The sequence below is a fragment of the Phaenicophaeus curvirostris genome, chromosome Z (genome assembly GCF_032191515.1).
Source record: "Phaenicophaeus curvirostris isolate KB17595 chromosome Z, BPBGC_Pcur_1.0, whole genome shotgun sequence".
Classification (NCBI taxonomy): Eukaryota; Metazoa; Chordata; class Aves; order Cuculiformes; family Cuculidae; genus Phaenicophaeus; species Phaenicophaeus curvirostris.
In genome coordinates, this window is record NC_091431.1 from 7,026,638 (window position 1) to 7,045,215 (window position 18,578).

Here is an 18,578-nt window from a genome sequence, read left to right on the forward strand (position 1 = left end):
AAGAGACCCACTGGATCATTGAGTCCAACCATTCCTATCAAACACTAAACCATGCCCCTCAGCAGCTTGTCCACCTGTGCCTTAAACACCTCCAGGGAAGGTGACTCAACCACCTCCCTGGGCAGCCTGTTCCAGTGCCCAATGACCCTTTCTGTGAAAATTTTTTTCCTAATGTCCAGCCTAAACCTCCCCTGGTGGAGCTTGAGGCCATTCCCTCTTGTCCTGTCCCCTGTCACTTGGGAGAAGAAGCCAGCACCCTCCTCTCTACAACCTCCTTTCAGGTAGTTATAGAGAGCAATGCACTAGTAAAAATGAGTAAGACGAGACCCTTTCATTTTTGTAATAATTAAACTTTATTTACCTTTTCTAAGAGCTATTTATGCTTTGCCTAATTGACCATAAGGCTCCTCCAGCCTTCTCAGATGGACTCATCTGTAGCCCCAGAAGCAACGTCAAACTCCCAGCTGTGTCCTACGGGCTTCGTCACTCCCTAGGGGAGATCCTGCGCCCAGAGCCCGCTCTCCAGTTGCCGCTGGGCAACTATTCGTGCCCCGTAGAGGATAGAGCCCCAGGAAAGCAGCACCACAGCAGCCAGCACCTGCACGACAAAGCGCCTCCTGTTAGCCCAAGGGTTACGGCAACCGATGCCTCCACCAAGAAGTGCACCCAGCCGCGCTCCCCTTTGCCCTACAGCCATAAACCTGCCCTCCCGGGATGGGCGGCCGCGGCCCTGAGCCTGCCGCCGGCTGCACAAGAGCCAGGCCCCGCCCCACACGGCAGAGCAGAAGCGAACTCTGAGCCTGCCGCACGGCGGCATCCCTGGGCCCTGAGCCCACCCGAGGCTGCCCGCTCCCGCCAGCACCCCCAGGCGCGCACCAGGCGGCACAGCGGGCGCGGGTCCCGCCGCCCCGGCGGAGCCATAACAGCCTCCACTTCCTCCTCCTCGACTTCCGCCTGCCCCAAGATGGCGCCAGGAGCACCGGAAGTGACGCCACGCGGCGGCGCCCCGCTCCCGTCAGGCTGCGCGGCCGGCGCTGCCCGCTGGTGGCGAGGGGCTCCGGTTCCCCTGGCGACGCCGCTGCCGCGGTATCCCATGGCAGAGCCGTTGCGGCGCCTAGCGGAGGGCGCTCGCCAGCGCCGCCGCCCGCCGGGGCAGGAGCACCGTGAGGCCGCCGGTCTCGGGCACTGCCGGACGCGCCACAGGTTGAAGGCGGCCGCGGCCCCGGCCGGCCCGGGGAGCCAGGGCGCGGCGGCGGTGAGTGTGTGCGGGGGCCGCGGGCGGGGCGGGGGTCCCGGGCCGCGGGGGAGCGGGGGGAGGTGGGGGCGCGATCCCCTTCCCCCGCGCGTCCCTGCGTCACCGATCGCGTCACGGTCTGTGGCCCCCGGAGCGTTTGTGTCCCCGCGCTGTACGGAATCATGGAATAGTTAGGGTTGGAGGGGACCTTAAGGGATCATCCAGTTCCAATCGTCTCTCAGTCATGAACAGGGACACGTCCCACTAGCTCAGGCTGCCCAAGGCCCCATCCAGCCTGGCCTGGAAGGGAAGGTTCCCTGGGCAACCTGTGCCAGTGCCTCACCACCCTCACCGTGAAGAAATTCTTCCTTATGTCTAAATCTGCATCTCTAGTTCATACCCTTTGCCCCTAGTTCTGTCACTACAAGTCTTTGTAAACAGCCCCTTCCCAGCTTTCTTGTAGCCCCCTTTGGGTACTGGAAGGTTGCTATAAGGTCTCCTCAGAGCCTTCTTTTCTCCAGGCTGGGCAGCCCCAGCTCTCCCAGCCTGTCCTCGTATGGGAGGTGCTCTAGCTGTCTGATCATCTTTGTAGCCCTCCTGTGGACCCATTCCAACAGCTCCATATCCTTCTTATGTTGAGGATTCCAGAACTGGACACAATATGCTAAAGGTATAAAAAGGATCTAAAGCTACTGGAGAATGTGCAGAGGAGGCCACAAAGTTGGTGAAGGGTTTGGAGGGGAAGCCGTATGAGGAGTGGCTGAAGTCAGTTGGTCTATTTAGCCTGGAAAAGAGGAGACTGAGAGGAGACTTGATCACAGTTTGTTGCTTTCCTCACAAGGGGAAGAGGAGGGGAAGACATTGTGCTCTTCTCTGTGGTTACCAATGATAGGACCTGAGCGAATGGCAGGAAGATGTGCCAGGGGAGGTTTAGGCTGGATATGATGAAAAGGTCCTTCACTTAAAGGGTGGTGGAGCACTGGAACAACTCTGCAGGGGAGCAGTAAAGGTGACAAGCCTGACAATATTCAAGAAGCATTTGGACAATGCACTGAGACACATGATGTAAATTTTGAGGTTGTCCTATGCAGAGATAGGAAATGGACTTGATGATCCTTCTGGGTCCTTTCCAGCTCAGGTAATTCTGTGATTCTGGGTCTCGCCGTTCCACAGGATGCACTCGATGCCCAGCTTCCTGCAGCAGTTGCACCTTTGCTGCAAGAGGTGGGCTGACAATCTCTGAAGTATCGTGGTAACCCCTTTCCACTGAACTGTAGTGACTTAGAATGATGGTAGTCCCCAACATAACTCTAAAATAGACATGTTTATTGCTAACTGTGCTTAACAGCATGGCTAGGTACAAAGGCAGCATGGCTAGGTACGAAGGCAGCATGTACTAAGGATGTGTGTAGGAATGACACCTGGCTGTTCTGCTTTAGCCATAAAAAACAAAGGCTAATCTAAGCTGGAACACATCCCCAGAGTTTGTCTGGTCCAATGTATTGTATGTGGTCCAGCATGAGTGCCCAGTAAAACACAGGCAGAGGGTGCAGGAACAGGACAGCTCCAAAAGAACTTGGAAATCGGTAGTTTAGTTTCAGTACAATTATTTGGTTTGAGTATTTTTTTCTTAAAGGACAGAAGTAACTGTTCCTATATTTTTCATCTGTAAATGTGTTTCGGAAGATACCATGTTAATCACAAACTTAGTGATCATGTCAAAGCAGTTACTTATGAATGGGGAAGGAAACAGAGTCCTGCTGGTTAACTTCCTTTAGGCTAGTGTGATTCAAGCTCTGTTTAATCTTGTGAGACTTAAGAGCCACACTAGACTTTAATGTTTTGTCTCTCTGAGACAGCAATGTTGTTTTGTCTCTTTCTTTTGTAGAACATGACTTCAGCAGATAAGGAGTTTTCAGAAGACAGCTTTTCGCCAAAAGCCAGCACCAGCAAGTTGCCGACAGATGCATCTCCTGACTCTAAATGCCCCATCTGCTTGGATCGATTTGACAATGTTGCATACCTAGATCGCTGCTTGCATAGGTTCTGTTTCCGCTGTGTCCAGGAGTGGTCAAAAAACAAAGCAGAATGCCCCCTCTGCAAGCAACCATTTTTTTCCATTTTCCATACAATTCGTGCTGAAGATGACTTTAAGGAGTACATACTCAGCCCTTCAGAAAATAGGTCTTTTGCCAGCCCCGATGGCCGGAGGTTTCGTTACCGTACCACCTTAACTGGGGAACGCCGTGCTGGCCATTCCCCTTCACGAAGGACGCTGTCCCCTCCTGATAATGGGGTATTGTTTGAAGGTCTGTCAAGTGAGCCAGTGCGTCAGAGAGATGGGGAGATTCAGCAGATGATAAGGAGGCTGGCCTCAAGGAGGCAGGCTAGTGCTGAGGGCAGATCTCTGCGGCAGATTCAGGAGGAAGACATGATCAGCTTCCGCAGAGCTCTGTACCGTACTGGTGTGCGTATTCGCAGTATTCAGGATGGTGGCCGCTATCGAGACATTTCAGCGGAGTTTTTCCGCCGCAACCCTGCTTGCCTTCACAGGTTGATTCCTTGGCTGAAGCGAGAACTCACAGTCCTGTTTGGTGCTCATGGATCTTTGGTTAATATTGTACAGCACATCATCATGAGTAATGTAACTAGGTATGATATGGAAAGTCAGGCCTTTGCTGATGATTTAAAGCCATTTCTGCTGAATCGGACTGAACACTTCTTACATGAGTTCATCAGTTTTGCCCGTTGTCCTTTCAACTTAGAAGCATATGATCAACATGCTAATTATGACTGTCCTGCGCCGTCATATGATGAAGGAAGCCACTCAGACTCATCAATTATTACAATATCTCCAGACACAGCATGTTCTCAAGGGCCAGGTAACAGTATGTCTGTGACTAGTCTTGGTCAGGCCCCCTGGGATGATGAAACTCCTGGCCCTTCCTATTCCATTTCAGAAGAGGTTCGTGCAACCATAGCTTCTCCTCTGGAGACATCAGATAGTTCTGATGAGGGCAGTGCTACAAAGAATCAAAGAACCAAGCCAGAGAGTGAGTTACAGGCTAATACTGACTCAAACGACAGTGACTCTTCCTCAGACAATTGTGTTGTTGTTGGGTATGTTAAACCGTTAGCTGAGAGGACACCAGAAGTGGTTGAGCTGTCCTCAGACTCTGAGGAGTCCATCAGGGAAGAGAAAAGGGAAGATGTGAATAAACAGCAGCCAATCCAGTGTGGTGGCTGGAGTGATAGTGAGCCAAGCAGGAGTTTCTCACCACGTTCCCCTGCATATAAGGAGGATGTAGGTAGCTGTAGAAGCTGCTTATCTCCTGCAGTTGAGAAGACAGAGTCAAAAGATGATGAAAAGAACAAATGTAAGGTAAAAGATCTGTCTCCACAGGACTTGAGTTGGAGCCCCTCTTCAGGGAGTGACACAGTATACTCACCTTGGAATCACAAATTGTCTAGAAAGAGGAAGTCCAAGAGCCCACAATCCTTTTCACGGAACACTCGAAGCAGTCGTGGGCATCGGTCTAAGAGGGAGCATCATAGCAAAAGCCAACCTAAAAGGAGACGATCAAGAAGCAGAGATAGTAGCAAACATAGGAGCAAAAGAAGCAGCAGGAGGTCAAGGCCTCAAGACAGCAAAGTCTCTCTGAAAAGTCAGAGAGGCTCTCTAAGTCATGAGAGTAGTCCATCAAGAGAATTAAGCAGATCACGATCACGTAGCAAAGGCCACGGTAGAAGGAGATCAAGAAGTAGAGACAGTGATCGTTATTACACAAGAGACAATTATCAAAGTAGATATCAGTGGGGTTATGCTTTCTGTAGTCGTAAGGTGTTCGAAGATGGCTATGAATCTTCCAGCAGGAGGAGGACTCAGTCTAATGCTGTCTATTCAAGGCAATCTGCTAGTCCAGAATACAGGATACGCTCATTTATCGAAAGGACAGATCTGCATAGCCAGAGAGGACTCCATGAGAGACACTATTACTGTTATGAAAGATGCAGGTCAAGGAGTCGATCAAGCAACAGGTCAAGGACCCCTTCTGGAGGAACTGACAGAATGAAAAGTGAAAAGCCTGGTGGAAAAAGGAAGTACAAAACTCGTCACTTGGAGAATGCGTTCATGGAGAGCGCAAGTCTAGAAAGAGAAAATGATCCCAAGAAAACTTTCTCAAAACTCAGTGACTGCTACAAAAATGAAGATGGCCTTTCAGACAATCGAGCAAGCAGTGAGACAAAGCGTAAGAAAAAGAAAAAAAAGATGAGGAGTCCAAGTGTTGAGATAGTCTATGAAGGAAAAGCAACAGACACAACAAGGCATCTTAAAAAGAAAAAGAAGAAGCATAGGAAGAAACACCGGAGACACCATGTGAGTAATTCAACACATTCATCTCCAGTGGTGATTACAATTGATAGTGATAGTAGCAAGGAGCCAGAGAGTACTGAATGTGATAGCAGTATTACCTGGACAGGCACAACTCAGATAAATGAGAAAGGAAATGAGTCTCCATCTTCTTTCCTGGGAAGGATGGGATGTGATGACGTTTACAGAGTTGGAGAGGAAACTGGAGGAGCAGCCAAAAAGTACAGTATTCCTACTGGAAGGGGAGACTTAGATGGTGACATTAGAAATGCTGATGTCAAACTTCGAGAAGCAGCAGCTGATCAGAGTCTTGCCATAGCAGATACTAGAAGTAACACCCCTCACACAGAAACTGCAACCAGCTACGTTCAAGAAGCACCAGCAGCGCCTTCCAGTCAACTGTCTTCCCCGAGGACTTCCTTCTTAGAGTGTCAAGAGAGACAACCATTAATACTAAGACTGCCAAAGCGACTTGTCAACAGATCCTCTTGGTTTGATATTCCGGAATAAAAAATATAGCGTACTTTCCATGGAACATTTCATAAAATTGTGGATTTGGTTTATTTACTTTTTTCCCCCTCGAGAACAAAAATGCCTAATGTGATTTGTGTACGTTAAAAGATGTCTGGGAAGTGTGTCAGACCTTTGAATGTGTATGCACTTTTAAGTCAAAGAACATAGAATATTGTTAGTACGCAAGTTGTAAAGTTTCTCAGAAGACTGTTTGCAAGTTCTAATTTCATAAAGCCATCTTGTATTCTTGTAGTATGTAAAATATACCCATAGAGTATTTCAGAGTTTTGATTTAAACACATAACAAAAATGGAGTCCAAACCAAAAGCCAGAAAACACGTTTTATGGGGATTGCTTTTCTTAGACAAAGAAAAAAATGCTTAATTCATAATAATTCATACAAAATTATTCAGGCTGAAGTCTATGATAACTTTAATGTTTGGTTTAAGCTATATATAGATCTACAAAGTCCAACACAAAAATCCCAAGACTGTGCCTGTAACTCTATTTAACAAATTAGGAAAATCAACTAAGAACCTTCAAAAGAGTTCCCTTCTGAATTGGCACACAGCTGCATATGATGCTGCCAATGTTCAAAGCAGTTCTGCAGATAATTTTCTAAAAGGCTGTTGCGGATCAGTCTTGGTTTTGCCTTCACATCTTCTGCTGACAAAAAATGGGTTCCCTTGGTCACCACCTTGATCTATAGGAAGAAGGAGCCGGGTCTGGTGAATAGGGTTGGTGGTCAAGCACAGTGATGTTGTTACTAGCTAAAAACTGCTCTGCAGTTAAAATGTTGTGGGCTGGTGTACACCGACGTTTTTCCAGCTGAAGGTAGGAAATCACCTATATTTGAATATGCATCCACTTGTATTGAGTGAAGCAATCGAGTTGAACCTTGTCTCACTGTGACGGGTTAGAACATGTTCTATAACCCTCTCTTTGTCTCCTTCCTCCTGCTCCTGGTTCTTGAGCAGTAGGGTTAGTCTTGGGGTTTTTTTTGTGTTGGACCTTGTGTATAAATCAACAGGACTTCCAGTAACATAAAAATAAGCTGAATAAAGCAATAAGACTTTTTTTCTTTAAAATTAATTTAAAAGTGTGGACTTTGTACTTTGCTGAAAGGATGTTTATCTTTTGGTTTTGATTGCCTTACCAGTGCAGAGCAGTGGATGTTTGTGCTGTCAGGTGTGCTCCTGGTTGGAAGGGAACTCTGGAAGTCATCAGGTCCCAGGCTTCCCTGAAAACAACAAAAACTTTGATCAGATTGCTTGGGATTTGTTCAGTTTTGTGTATTTCCAAAGCTGGATGGCCTCTCTGTGCTACGTTTTCTAATGTTTGAGTATTCCTATGGGAAACGTGGTTTTGCCAAGTTTTTTTTTTTTTTTTTCGGCCTTCCTGGCAACTACCTCTTCTCCTCTTCCTCTTCAGCAACGCAAGGGCATGGGGAAAGAGGATTGTGGTCTGTTTATAACACACTGTCTTCCTTCCTCTATACACTGTTCCTCTGCTCTAACACGGTCCGTTGTACAGGGTGCCTTGTAAACCCAGGAACCCTGGCTTGACAGGTATGAAGGAACTATATATGGAAGTGGCACTTATAAGGATAATCTGTACGGTGTCAGAGATGCTCAGTACCTCAGCTGCAAGAAGGTTAAGGTCTCAGTTTCTAGCAGGTTGGGGCTGTCTGCATTCAGCAAGTTTCTTTGCCTTTGATGTGGAGTGACACAGGACCTGAAAAAGGACCAATCCTAAGTAGGTAACTTGCTTGCTTAGGTACATTTTCAGTGCTCTCCAAAAGGGGGATGAACTAACTAAGTTTTTGAATTAGCAAAGGCTGATGGAAAAGAGAGGAAAAGCCCTCCTCCTTGGGATGCTGTTAAATGCTTAGGGCGTTGCCTCCGGAGGCGTGGCGACCTGGTTCAGGAACGGCACGGTGACCAAATCCAGGTCACTCGGTCCATGAGCTCACAGACACCAATGTGGTGGATGGCAAATGGCGTTTATTGATATGTAACACAGCCTTATATAGCCTGGGCTTACGACGTCACTTTGTCCGCTTACATCATGAACTAATACGCAATTGGCTACCCGGAGGGGGTCCTACCTTTCCGTACATCGCAAGATCTTCCGACCGCTGGGCCTTAGCTACCCACATTTCCCCCCTCCCTATGCTTAACGAAATAGCCAAAAAATTATAAAATATAGAAATCTTAGCAAATATAAAATCTTAACAATATATAATCTTACCAAATTTAAATAAATTAACAAATATAAAAATCTTAACAAGTCTCAAATATAACACCAAAAGTCTAAATTTAAAATATAAAGTCTGAAAGGTGTAAACAACAGTTTCACAGTAACAAATACTTGGCACACTTGGGCCAATGGTAACTTAAATGTAACTGGGTATAGCGCTAACCCAATACCTTCTTAAAGCAGCTGCTGGTGTTCTACAAACATAATTTTAACCTTCGCTGGCCAGCTCTTAACAAACGACACAAGTTTACTCAATATACAGGGTCTAAAGACCAATACCAATATGATTACTACAATCAGCCCTAAAATCAAAATTACACAAACGGATAGCAGCCCCTCCCCAAAGAGGCTACGTCGCCGTTGTTTGGATTCCGCCGGTGTGGAACTCCCAGGTGTGGACAGGATGCTTGTCGACTTGTCGTCCTCTCCTGCCACCGGGGCATACGGGTTACAAGGGCATCTGATAATCTGATCCTGTGGACAGAAACTCACAGTTTTCGTTAGCTTTATCGTGTAAGTCCGGTTTAATAGACTTAAGCGGGCACCACTTAATTTTACCATCTTTCTTGATAGCAGCATACCCTCGCCCTGTCAGGACTAGCCTCCACCCTTGTTCCCATTCTCCCAGCTCATTTCTAATTGTGACCAACGGGCCTTCCTCTAACGCTCGGGTGGCCCAATGTTTTTGGGTGGGGCTATTCACCTCTTCCCCCCGGGGGAACTGATTTAGTGCTAGCAGAGCAGTCGCTAGCAGGTGTGCTTGGTCTACCAGGGGAACGGCATTGACAAAACCTTCCGTTTTTGCTAATACCTCTAATTTAGATTTCAGCATTTGATTTGCTCGTTCGACTATGGCTTGTCCTGTGCTATTATACGGGATGCCGTGTATTAAGGTGATACCCCACTTCCAAGCAAATGCCTGGACTGATTTGGAGACAAAGTTCAGACCAATGTCCATTTTGATCTGATTAGGGATGCCAAGCCATGCCATAGCCGTCAGCCAATGTTGGATGGTCGCTTTGGAGTCGGTCTTAAGGTGTTGCGTAGCTACAATGGCTCCACTATATGTGTCTACGGTTACTGCTAGCCATGCTTGAGGTTTCAGCAACTGACAGAGCGTGAAATCCGTCTGCCACACCTCGGAGGCCTCAAGGCCTCTGGGGTTGACTCCACTGGACCACAATGGTGCTTTCTGACAGTGGGGACACGTGGCTACTATGTGTTTCGCGTCAGTAACTGAAATCCCGCACCTCTTTGCTAGCGCTTTAGCTCCAATATGGAGAGACTCATGCAGCTGATGGGCATCTCTTAGCGTCCACAGTCCTTTCGCTGCAGCATCTGCTTTGTCATTACCGGTTTGGAAGAACCCTTTGATTGGGTTATGGCTATTGACGTGGATGACCGATATGGTACCCTTTAGGGAAAAAAGTGCTTCTTCTCTGCTGTGGATGTTGACACGCCAGGCCCCGACATGGCTAAGCAAAGCTTGGCCACGAACATCGAGTCAGTCACTATGTTGAGATGTTCCATTGGGAACAGTCCGCACGCTAGTACTACGGCCATCACTTCTAGCTGCTGGACTGAAAGCGCACGATCGGTCATTTTAATGCAGTGCCATTCTCCTTCCCATTGCCATATTGCTGCTGCAGTTGAGGTCGCTGAGGATGCGTCTGTGAAGATCGTTGGTCCTTGTTGGGGTCGGTCCATGATATTCCGTGGGAGGTCGATGTCGACAATTGCCAGCATCTGAGTCCAGGGGGGCTTTGTAGCATACCGGACTTCTCCGCTGAATCCGACAAGGGCTATGGCCAGATACTCTGACATTGCTACTGATTGCGTTGGGAGCTGTTTGCGGAAGGGTAGGTATATCCTGGCGGGTTCAATGCCTAGGTGTCTTAGGGTGAGTTTTCTGCCTTTCATGATGAGGTTACCAAGGCACTCGATTCCTGGAGAGAATACACGTGACGGTTTTCCTAGGACTATCCATTGTATAGGTTGAGCTTTATCAGGGGGGCCCTGGGCTAGTGCCCCTACTCCCCCTCCTTCCATGAAATGTACATACAGGTCAAGTGGTAAATTCGGGTTCCATCTGGCAAGCGTGCTTGACGATACCTGTTGTTCGATGAAGTCGAGAGAGTTCATTGCTTCCGTCGTCAGTGTTTTTTGCTCCCATGGGTGCTTTCCTTTTAAAAGATCATGCAGAGGGACCATGGTTTCAGGAGGGATCAGGACGATATTACGGAGCTATTGCAAAGACCCCACTAGCTGTTGCATATCATGGAGTGTTTTGATGCGTCGACAGATTTTTATTTGGGGGGGGGTCACATAAGAACTTGTGATCCCCACTCCCAAAAAACTGACACATGGCCCTCTTTTAATTTTTGCGCTCGCAATCTCGAACCCGTTTATTTTTAGAGTTTCTGAGACTGTCGACACTAGCTGGTCCACCTGACTTTCTGACGGTGCAGTGATCAAAATATCATCCATGTATTGAATGATTGTCGCGGTCGGGTCACTGCGCCGAACCGGTGCTAACGCTCGATCCACCGTAATTTGGCAAATAGTAGGCGAGTTGATCATTCCCTGAGGCAGCACTTTCCACTGAAAGCGCAAGTTGGGGCATTGGCTATTTGGGAACACGACAGAAAAAGCAAACCGCTCCTTATCTGCCTCATGTAGAGGTACTGAGAAAAAACAGTCCTTAATATCAAGGACAGCACAAGGTTGTCCTTCCGGTATCATAGAGTTCATGGGCAACAGCGTTTGGACAGGACCCATCGGTTGAATTTTCTTGTTTACCTCACGCAGGTCATGGAGAAGACGAAACCCCTCGCCGGTTCGTTTGGGTATTACGAAAACTGGGGTGTTCCATGGGCTAGTGGAAGGCTCTATATGACCTCGTTGTAGTTCACGGTCAATAAGCTCAAGAAGAGCATCCATTTGAGGCTTCAACAGGGGCCACTGCTCGACCCATACTGGGTCAGACGATTTCCACTTCAGTTTAATTGGTGGAAGTGGGTATGCGGCAGTGGCCCTTATGGTAAATTGTCACTCTGGCTTTTAATAGGGCTAGAGCGTCCCTTCCCAGCAGGGGTGGGACTCCCGACACAACATATGGGAAGAGGGTAATAGTTTTCTCCGGCCCCTTTTCAGTGTGAAGCGTTATTGCTATCGGTTGAGCGCTCTTCCGAGCTCAGGTTAATCCCCCAACTCCACCCACCATAGGGGCGTCTTCCAATTTCCAACGTGGGGGCCAACTTGTCTCGGGAATAACTGTAACGTCTGCTCCGGTATCGATCAAAAAGGGGACACTAATGGTGGTGCCATTTAGGGTATTATAAAGGGAACAAGTCCCCCACACCACTGCTGGGTTATCACACTTCACTGCCAGGGCCACCCTGGGGTCTCGCCCCCAGAGGGTGGCCCTTGCTGTCCCTGAGATAAGGGCAGGTTCGACTGGACCGCTGGTTGAGCCATAAAGTTGGTTGCTTCTCGGGGGGGCTGCAGGTTCGGGGGCGCTTCGCCCCATTCGGGGTTGGCAAGTTGGGCCACCTGGTGTCCCAAGTGGGAGAGAGCCGTGCGCGGCCCTGGTGCCCTCTCCCCCTCCCGTTTCCCTGAGTTTTAGATCTGCATTCCTTGGCAAAGTGCCCTTGCTTCCCGCAGACCCAACACGGTCCTCTGGGTCAATTCTGGCGCAGGGGGAATGCTGTTGGCAAGTCATGAAACCGAGGGCAGTTTGTTACAACATGACCCACCTGGCCACATTTAGAGCATGCCATCACGTTGGCGATTGCAGTGCTAACGACCATCTGGATTGGGGCTAGATGCTCTTCCTTCGCGACATGCTTGATCATGTCTGCGATACTTGACCCCACCGGCAATGACCGCAGAATTTCTTTGGTTGCCGAGTTGCACTGCTGACGCAAGCATTCTGCTACCACCGGGCCTTTTGCTTCCGCGGGCAGGCTCGAAGAGTCGACTGCTGCCTGGAGACGGTCCACGAATTGTGTGAAACTCTCACTTTCATTTTGTTTTATTGTGGACCATGGTGATGGCTTGGCAATAACTCTAGAGGCTGTGCGAATGGCTTCTCTGGCCGCACGGGTAGTTGCCATGACTTCATGGGCCCGCAGGCCCTGGGCTTGCGCCTGAGGGGTGATCATTGCTGGGTCTGTTCCCATCAGCCGCTGCAGGCTGGAGCCGTGCAGTGGGTGATCTGCCCCAGCTACTTGGGCCAGCTGCTTCACGCAGTTGTTCTCCCATTCTTGTTTGAACACAATCATCCCTGCCCCGTCGAATATTAATCTGCAAGCTTGTTTTATATCAAAGGGCAGCATATCATCTCCACCGAAAACGCTGTCTATGAGGGTGGAGACCATGGCAGAATTAAGTCCTTTATCTGCAATTGCTTTAACAATCGCTTGTATGTCCTTAGGATTTATTGGTGAGTGGACACTCTGTCCCCCATCTGTCACCCGGACCGGGAATGCTAGTGTGGCTGATGGGGCCCAGTCGGCACACGCTATCTTTATTTTTCTCCAATCCGCGAGAGGGATTTGTCCCCCTCTCGGCTTTTCTTTAATTCGAGTGGGGATGTGTCGGCTTTTAACTCTATGCACCCCCACCTCCTCCTCCTCTGAGCTCGAGTCGGTTGTGGTCCACCCGCCCCGACTAGTGTCCCAGCCGGAGTCGGAACTCGACTGACCGGTCACTTCCGGGCCCCGATCTCCTTTTGTCGGGCCCCAGCCCCGCCCACCTCCCTTGCGGGCGGCGCCGCTCCCTCCCCCCGGCTCGCCCCGCCTGCTGCTCGGAGCAGACGGACGCTGACTGGCTCTCCGCCCCTCGCGCGCACCACCCTTCTCTTTCACAATCTCCTCCCCCTCACGCTCGCACGCGCTGTTCAATTCCAGCGCTTCCTCCCTGTTCCCGCCGCGAACGTTCTCCCCCCGCCTTTCCCCTTCCCGCTCGGCGCCGTCTTGGGGCGCATAAGGTGCCGGTCTCTCCGAGATCTCCTCGGGCTCTGGTTTCCCAGCGGCGCCCCCGGCCTCCTCGGCCAACCCACCCCAGAAGGATTCCGCTCGTTTCTGTCCCTCCGTGAGCGGGTCGGGGTTTGGGGATTGAGGGGATGTATCACCCTGTCGCAAACATTTAGACTCTGCATAATCATCACCACGTCGGGGGTGCAGAGTCCGCGTGGCCGCCCCGACCCCCAATCCCGGGGTGGCCGACAAACAGTCCCTTGCCGCCCTCCAGGTCTCCTGCTCCTGCGTGGCCTCCTGCAGGGCCTGTACGACTTTCCCCCACGACTTAAGGCTTTTCGCACAACCTGAGAACATCGCCTCCTCGGCTAACGCTTTGGTGCATTCATCCTGCACCTCGGGGTGGAGAATATCCACCGGCTGGTCAATGACCCCAAGCTCTAAAAGTCTCGCAATGGCGAGAATAAAATCTTTAGGCTTATAATCTCTCTCAAATAATAGTGATACGACCTTCACAAGGGCTTCCATCTTCCTTGCGGGTCTGGGAGCGTCCTCCCCGCTGGGCTGGTCCAGCCGCACCGGCCGCCGTTCACCTGATTCTAAGCGACTTCCCGATTCCCAGAGCTCCTTCCTGGTTCCCGGGTTTCGGCACCGCTTGTTGCCTTCGGAGGCGTTGCCTTCGGAGGCGTGGTGACCTGGTTCAGGAACAGCATGGTGACCAAATCTAGGTCACTCGGTCCATGAGCTCACAGACACCAATGTGGTGGATGGCAAATGGCGTTTATTGATACGTAACACAGCCTTATATAGCCTGGGCTTACGACGTCACTTCCATCCGCTTACATCATGAACTAAACGCAATTGGCTACCCGGAGGGGGTCCTACCTTTCCGTACATCGCGAGATCTTCCGACCGCCGGGCCTTAGCTACCCACATTCTAGGGAATTGTTTGCATGAGGTGTAGAGTCAACCAGTGTACAATTAAGTTAACCTTCAATCCTGATGAATAAGATGGTTGGCCGAGTATCCAAAACACATGAACCAGTGTTTGTGGCAATATCACTGTTTATCATTTGAAAAGCTGTAGCTTTTAGAGACTAGATGTCCAGTATGTTACACACAGAACAAACCTGAACTAAGTGACAAACTGCTGTCCAAGGCACTGAGATGAAAATAAAGGACATTTTCCAGCGGTCCTGGCTGACTGGGGAAGTTCCACTTGAATGAAGGCTGCGTGATGATGTACCCATCTACAATAAGGGTCACAGGGAGGATCCAGGGAACTACAGGCCTGTCAGTCTGACCTCAGCTGGGAAAAGTCATGGAACAGGTGTTCTTGACTCCTATCATGAAGCACGTGCAAGAGAACTGAGTGATCCAGTCAACCCAGGTTCATGAAAGGCAGGTCTTGCCAAACTAACCTGATCACGTTCTATGATAAAGTGACTTGGCTCCTGGACGAGGGAAAGGCTATGGATGTATCTTCTTGACTTCAGAAAAGCCTTTGACACAGTTTCTCACAGTATTCTGCTTAGGAAACTGTCAGCCTCTGGCCTGGACAGGCGCACACTCTCCTGGGTGGAAAACTGGTTGGATGGCCGGGCCCAGAGAGTGGTGGGAAATGGAGTTAACTCCAGCTGGAGGCCAGTTACAAGTGGTGTCCCCAGGGCTCAGTGCTGCGTCCAGCCTTGTTCGATGTCTTTATCAATGACCTGGATGAAGGCATTGAGTTCACCCTTAGCAAGTTTGCGGATGACACTAAGCTGGGTGGAAGAGTCGATCTTCTGGAAGGTAGGGAGGCTCTGCCAAGGGATCTGAACAGGCTTGACCGCTGGGCTGAGTCAAATGGCAGGAGGTTTAACAAGGCCAAGTGCTCGGTCCTGCACTTGGGGCACAACAACCCTGTGCAGTGCTGCAGACTAGGAGAAGAGTGGCTGGAAAGCTGCCTGGAGGAGAAGGACCTGGGGGTGTTGGTTGACAGCGACTGAACATGAGCCAGCAGTGTGCCCAGGTGGCCAAGAAGGCCAATGGCATCTTGGCTTGTATCAGAAGTGGCGTGACCAGCAGGTCCAGGGAGGTTATTCTCCGTCTGTACTCGGCACTGGTGAGACCGCTCCTCGAATACTGTGTTCAGTTCTGGGCCCCTCACGACAAGAAGGATGTTGAGGCTCTGGAGCGAGTCCAGAGAAGAGCAACAAAACTGATGAGGGGGCTGGAGAACAGGCCTTATGAGGAATGGCTGAGAGAGCTGGGGTTGTTTAGCCTGGAGGAGAGGAGGCTGAGGGGCTCATTGCTCTCTACAACTACCTAAAAGGAGGTTGTGGAAAGGAGGGATTTGGCTTCTTCTCCCAAGTGACAGGGGACGGACAGGACAAGAGGGAATGGCCTCAAGCTGCTCCAGGGGAGGTTCAGGCTGGACATCAGGAAAAAAAATTTTCACAGAAAGGATCACTGGGCACTGGCAGAGGCTGCCCAGGGATGTGGTTGAGTCACCTTCCCTGAAGGTGTTTAAAAGACAGGTGGATGAGGTGCTGAGGGGCATGGCTTAGTGATTGATGGGAATGGTTAGACTTAATGATCCTGTGGCTCTTTTCCATCCTAGTGATTCTGTGATTCTGTGTCATGAGGGCAAAGAGATGCAAGGCTATGCAATAACTTACTTTAAGATCATTTGCCTGGTGAGTATAGTTAGAATAACCAGAGTTTGAGCCTTGGTCACCTAGGAGAACAAGATCCTATCTGCTTCAAACCCCAGGGCTGTGTGTCTTGAAATAATAGCTATTTCTGTTCCCTTAGCAGAGGCCAAAACCATGTATGTACATATGCATGTATGTGCTTGCACACCTGCATGTTATATGTGTACAGGGAGAGAGAGGGAGTGGGCATGAGTGAGCTGTCAGATGCCTGTTGTATCCTGGCAGGGCAGTGAAGACCAGAAAAGCAAAGGCAGACACTGCATTTCCTACATGCATGTTGTGGCTTTTTGGACGTATGAGAAACACCTGAAAGAAACAAAAAAGGAACCTTGCAAGATTTATGAACTGCTAAATTTAGAAAAGTTGTTTTGCTGTTACTGGTGTATTGAAGGCACTTCAGTACATGGGTCATGGGTCAATAAGAAAAATGATAAGTCCCTTCCTCTGTGACAGCATGTACAAATAACATAAAATGGGCTCAGTTAATCTTTTTTACCACTGAATTCACTCTGGATAAACAAAATATGTATCAGATGTAATGCCCTAGAAAGGTAGTCAGCCTTATAAAATAATTCTTTTCACAGCTCTGCTTTTCTCATTATTGTATTGCAAATAGTTTTCTGAAAGGAAAAACTTTTCAAGCAAAATGTTAAACAGCATTCATTCATCATTTTCCTGCACGGATCAGGCAGCAGCCTGCTTGATCTCAAAATATGTGGTCATTATGAAGCTTGTATTGAACTGTTTGTCTTTTTTTGCCCCTTCTTTTTCACAGATGGTGTTCTTTTGTGACAGGTAATTTCCAGCACTGTTGCTTGTGTTGGCATAGGTGAAAACTCTGCAGGAATCACACAGGTAATTCAATACAAAGGATCTTCACAAGCTAGTGACTGGGCTGTGTTCTGGCACTATACAGGCAATGTCTGCTGTAGCCATAGTTGTTTTTTGTCATGGGGACCAGTTGTGCTCCAAACCACTTAACCTGAATCAGTGTAGAAGAAACCAGTAATTTCGAGCTGAAGCATTAATGGGTGGAAATTAATCAATACCTTTGTATTTTTTTTTTTCAAAACTAAAAAAAATCTCAGCAGCTCATTTTTCATGGCAAGTTGTAGGTTTGATGCAGAAATAACTTGGTAAGTCTTTTTGGCTTTTGCTATGAAGTGGATCGTAATAAACAATTAGACTAAACTGTCCCTTCCAGCCTAAAGTTAGAGGGGAAGATAAAGCTATAAGTGTCAAAAGTTCAGCCACAAAGCCTAACCTCATGTTTATTGACAAGATCTTTTGTGCTCACATTTCCTTTTAGAGATTAAGATCATCATTAGACACCAGGCACTGTTGCTATCTTTAAAATTTATGCAAGAATACCAACACTGACATATGATTAAAGACTGTCAATTTATTGTATTTTCATTCCAAGTTTTCTGTTGCTTTTTGTGAGCTTTAATATTTGCTGTCAGATATACATTTTATTATACTAAACTAGGATGACTATCCCTGGGAATATTAATAATCCTTGTTTTAACAAGGTTTTTTTTTCACAGGATTACTGATTGCTACAGGGCAGTGGTAAAAACAATACTGGTATACAATATATGTAAAAATAGCCTTATTCATATGCTAACAGCTGGCACTGCAATGAAGACTGCCAAAGAACAAACCAATATCACAGACTACCCCTACCATTTCATATAAGTGAAACAGGTGAATAATGGTGCTATCTTCCATACAGCACTGAACAGTCATGTTGAAATAGTATGCAACACATTAGCTGTGTTGTAAGCACTGCTGCCAGTGAGACAGTGTCTTAAAACAATGCCTCGTTGTCACCAGAGATTATCATTGTCAGTGCCACTTCCATATGTAGTTCCTCCAGTGATATTAATGTAATTTAGAAAATGAAGGTCAGCCTTTGCTCATGCAGCACTACTTTGTGACACAACTCAGTTGGTCTGATAATTGTACTTAACCAGACCCCTGTCATCTTTACCAAACCTCCTGGGCATGCTTTCTCCTTGCCCCATGTTCTCAGGCTGCTGAATTTCTAAACTTGGAGGATGTATGTTTTGTCTGGAGTGAATTTTGTTTGGGTATGGGTATATAGGAAGATGTAGATGTAGGAAGGAACATTTCTTATGCGCAACATAGGACAACTAGATGAATTTGGGTACCTTTCCCTCCTAAAGAAGTGGCCTAGAGAACCAAAATTTTACAAGTTTAAGTGGGTTTATAATGAATTATGGCCTCGTGTTTGACTGTTGGAGTCTTTCCCCTGTTTGAGTGCTCATGACAAGAATATTTTACTATTTAGTGTGATTCTAGGTGGATAAACATGTCTACTTTCAGTCTAGCTGAGTGGAGGTTATATACATATCTTGGTAGATCTGGGCTTCTTCATTACAAGGAGTAAGTTGATACGTTCTGGGAGTGTGAAGCCATCTTTCTGCATCCTAGAGTTTGAGATAAATAATGGAGATTACAGCAAAGCACCACTTACCAGGAGGTCACAGGCCCTTCTGGAA

At 48.3% G+C, this 18,578-nt stretch overlaps 1 protein-coding gene and 1 long non-coding RNA gene across 3 annotated transcripts in view; one reads left to right on the forward strand and one right to left on the reverse strand.

Moving 5' to 3' along the window:
• Positions 1-329: 329 nt before the first annotated feature.
• On the reverse strand, positions 330-970 carry LOC138733492 (uncharacterized). The gene is made up of 2 exons (XR_011339420.1): positions 877-970; positions 330-598 (listed from the first exon to the last, which is right to left on the reverse strand). It is a non-coding gene; the product is annotated as an uncharacterized lncRNA (long non-coding RNA).
• A 68-nt stretch (positions 971-1,038) lies between these two features.
• The window catches only part of TOPORS (TOP1 binding arginine/serine rich protein, E3 ubiquitin ligase), a 567,831-nt gene continuing 550,291 nt past the window's right edge, over positions 1,039-18,578 (forward strand). The window contains exons 1-2 of one of the 2 annotated variants that reach the window (XR_011339351.1): positions 1,039-1,255; positions 3,123-6,808. Coding sequence is in view for 1 of the 2 variants with exons in the window: in XM_069879776.1 (XP_069735877.1) it covers positions 1,094-1,255; positions 3,123-6,116 (3,156 nt within the window). In the remaining variant the exon portion in view is untranslated. Of the gene's footprint in view, positions 1,256-3,122; positions 7,298-18,578 lie in introns of those variants that run through there. The other variant, XM_069879776.1, reaches the window with a different exon arrangement.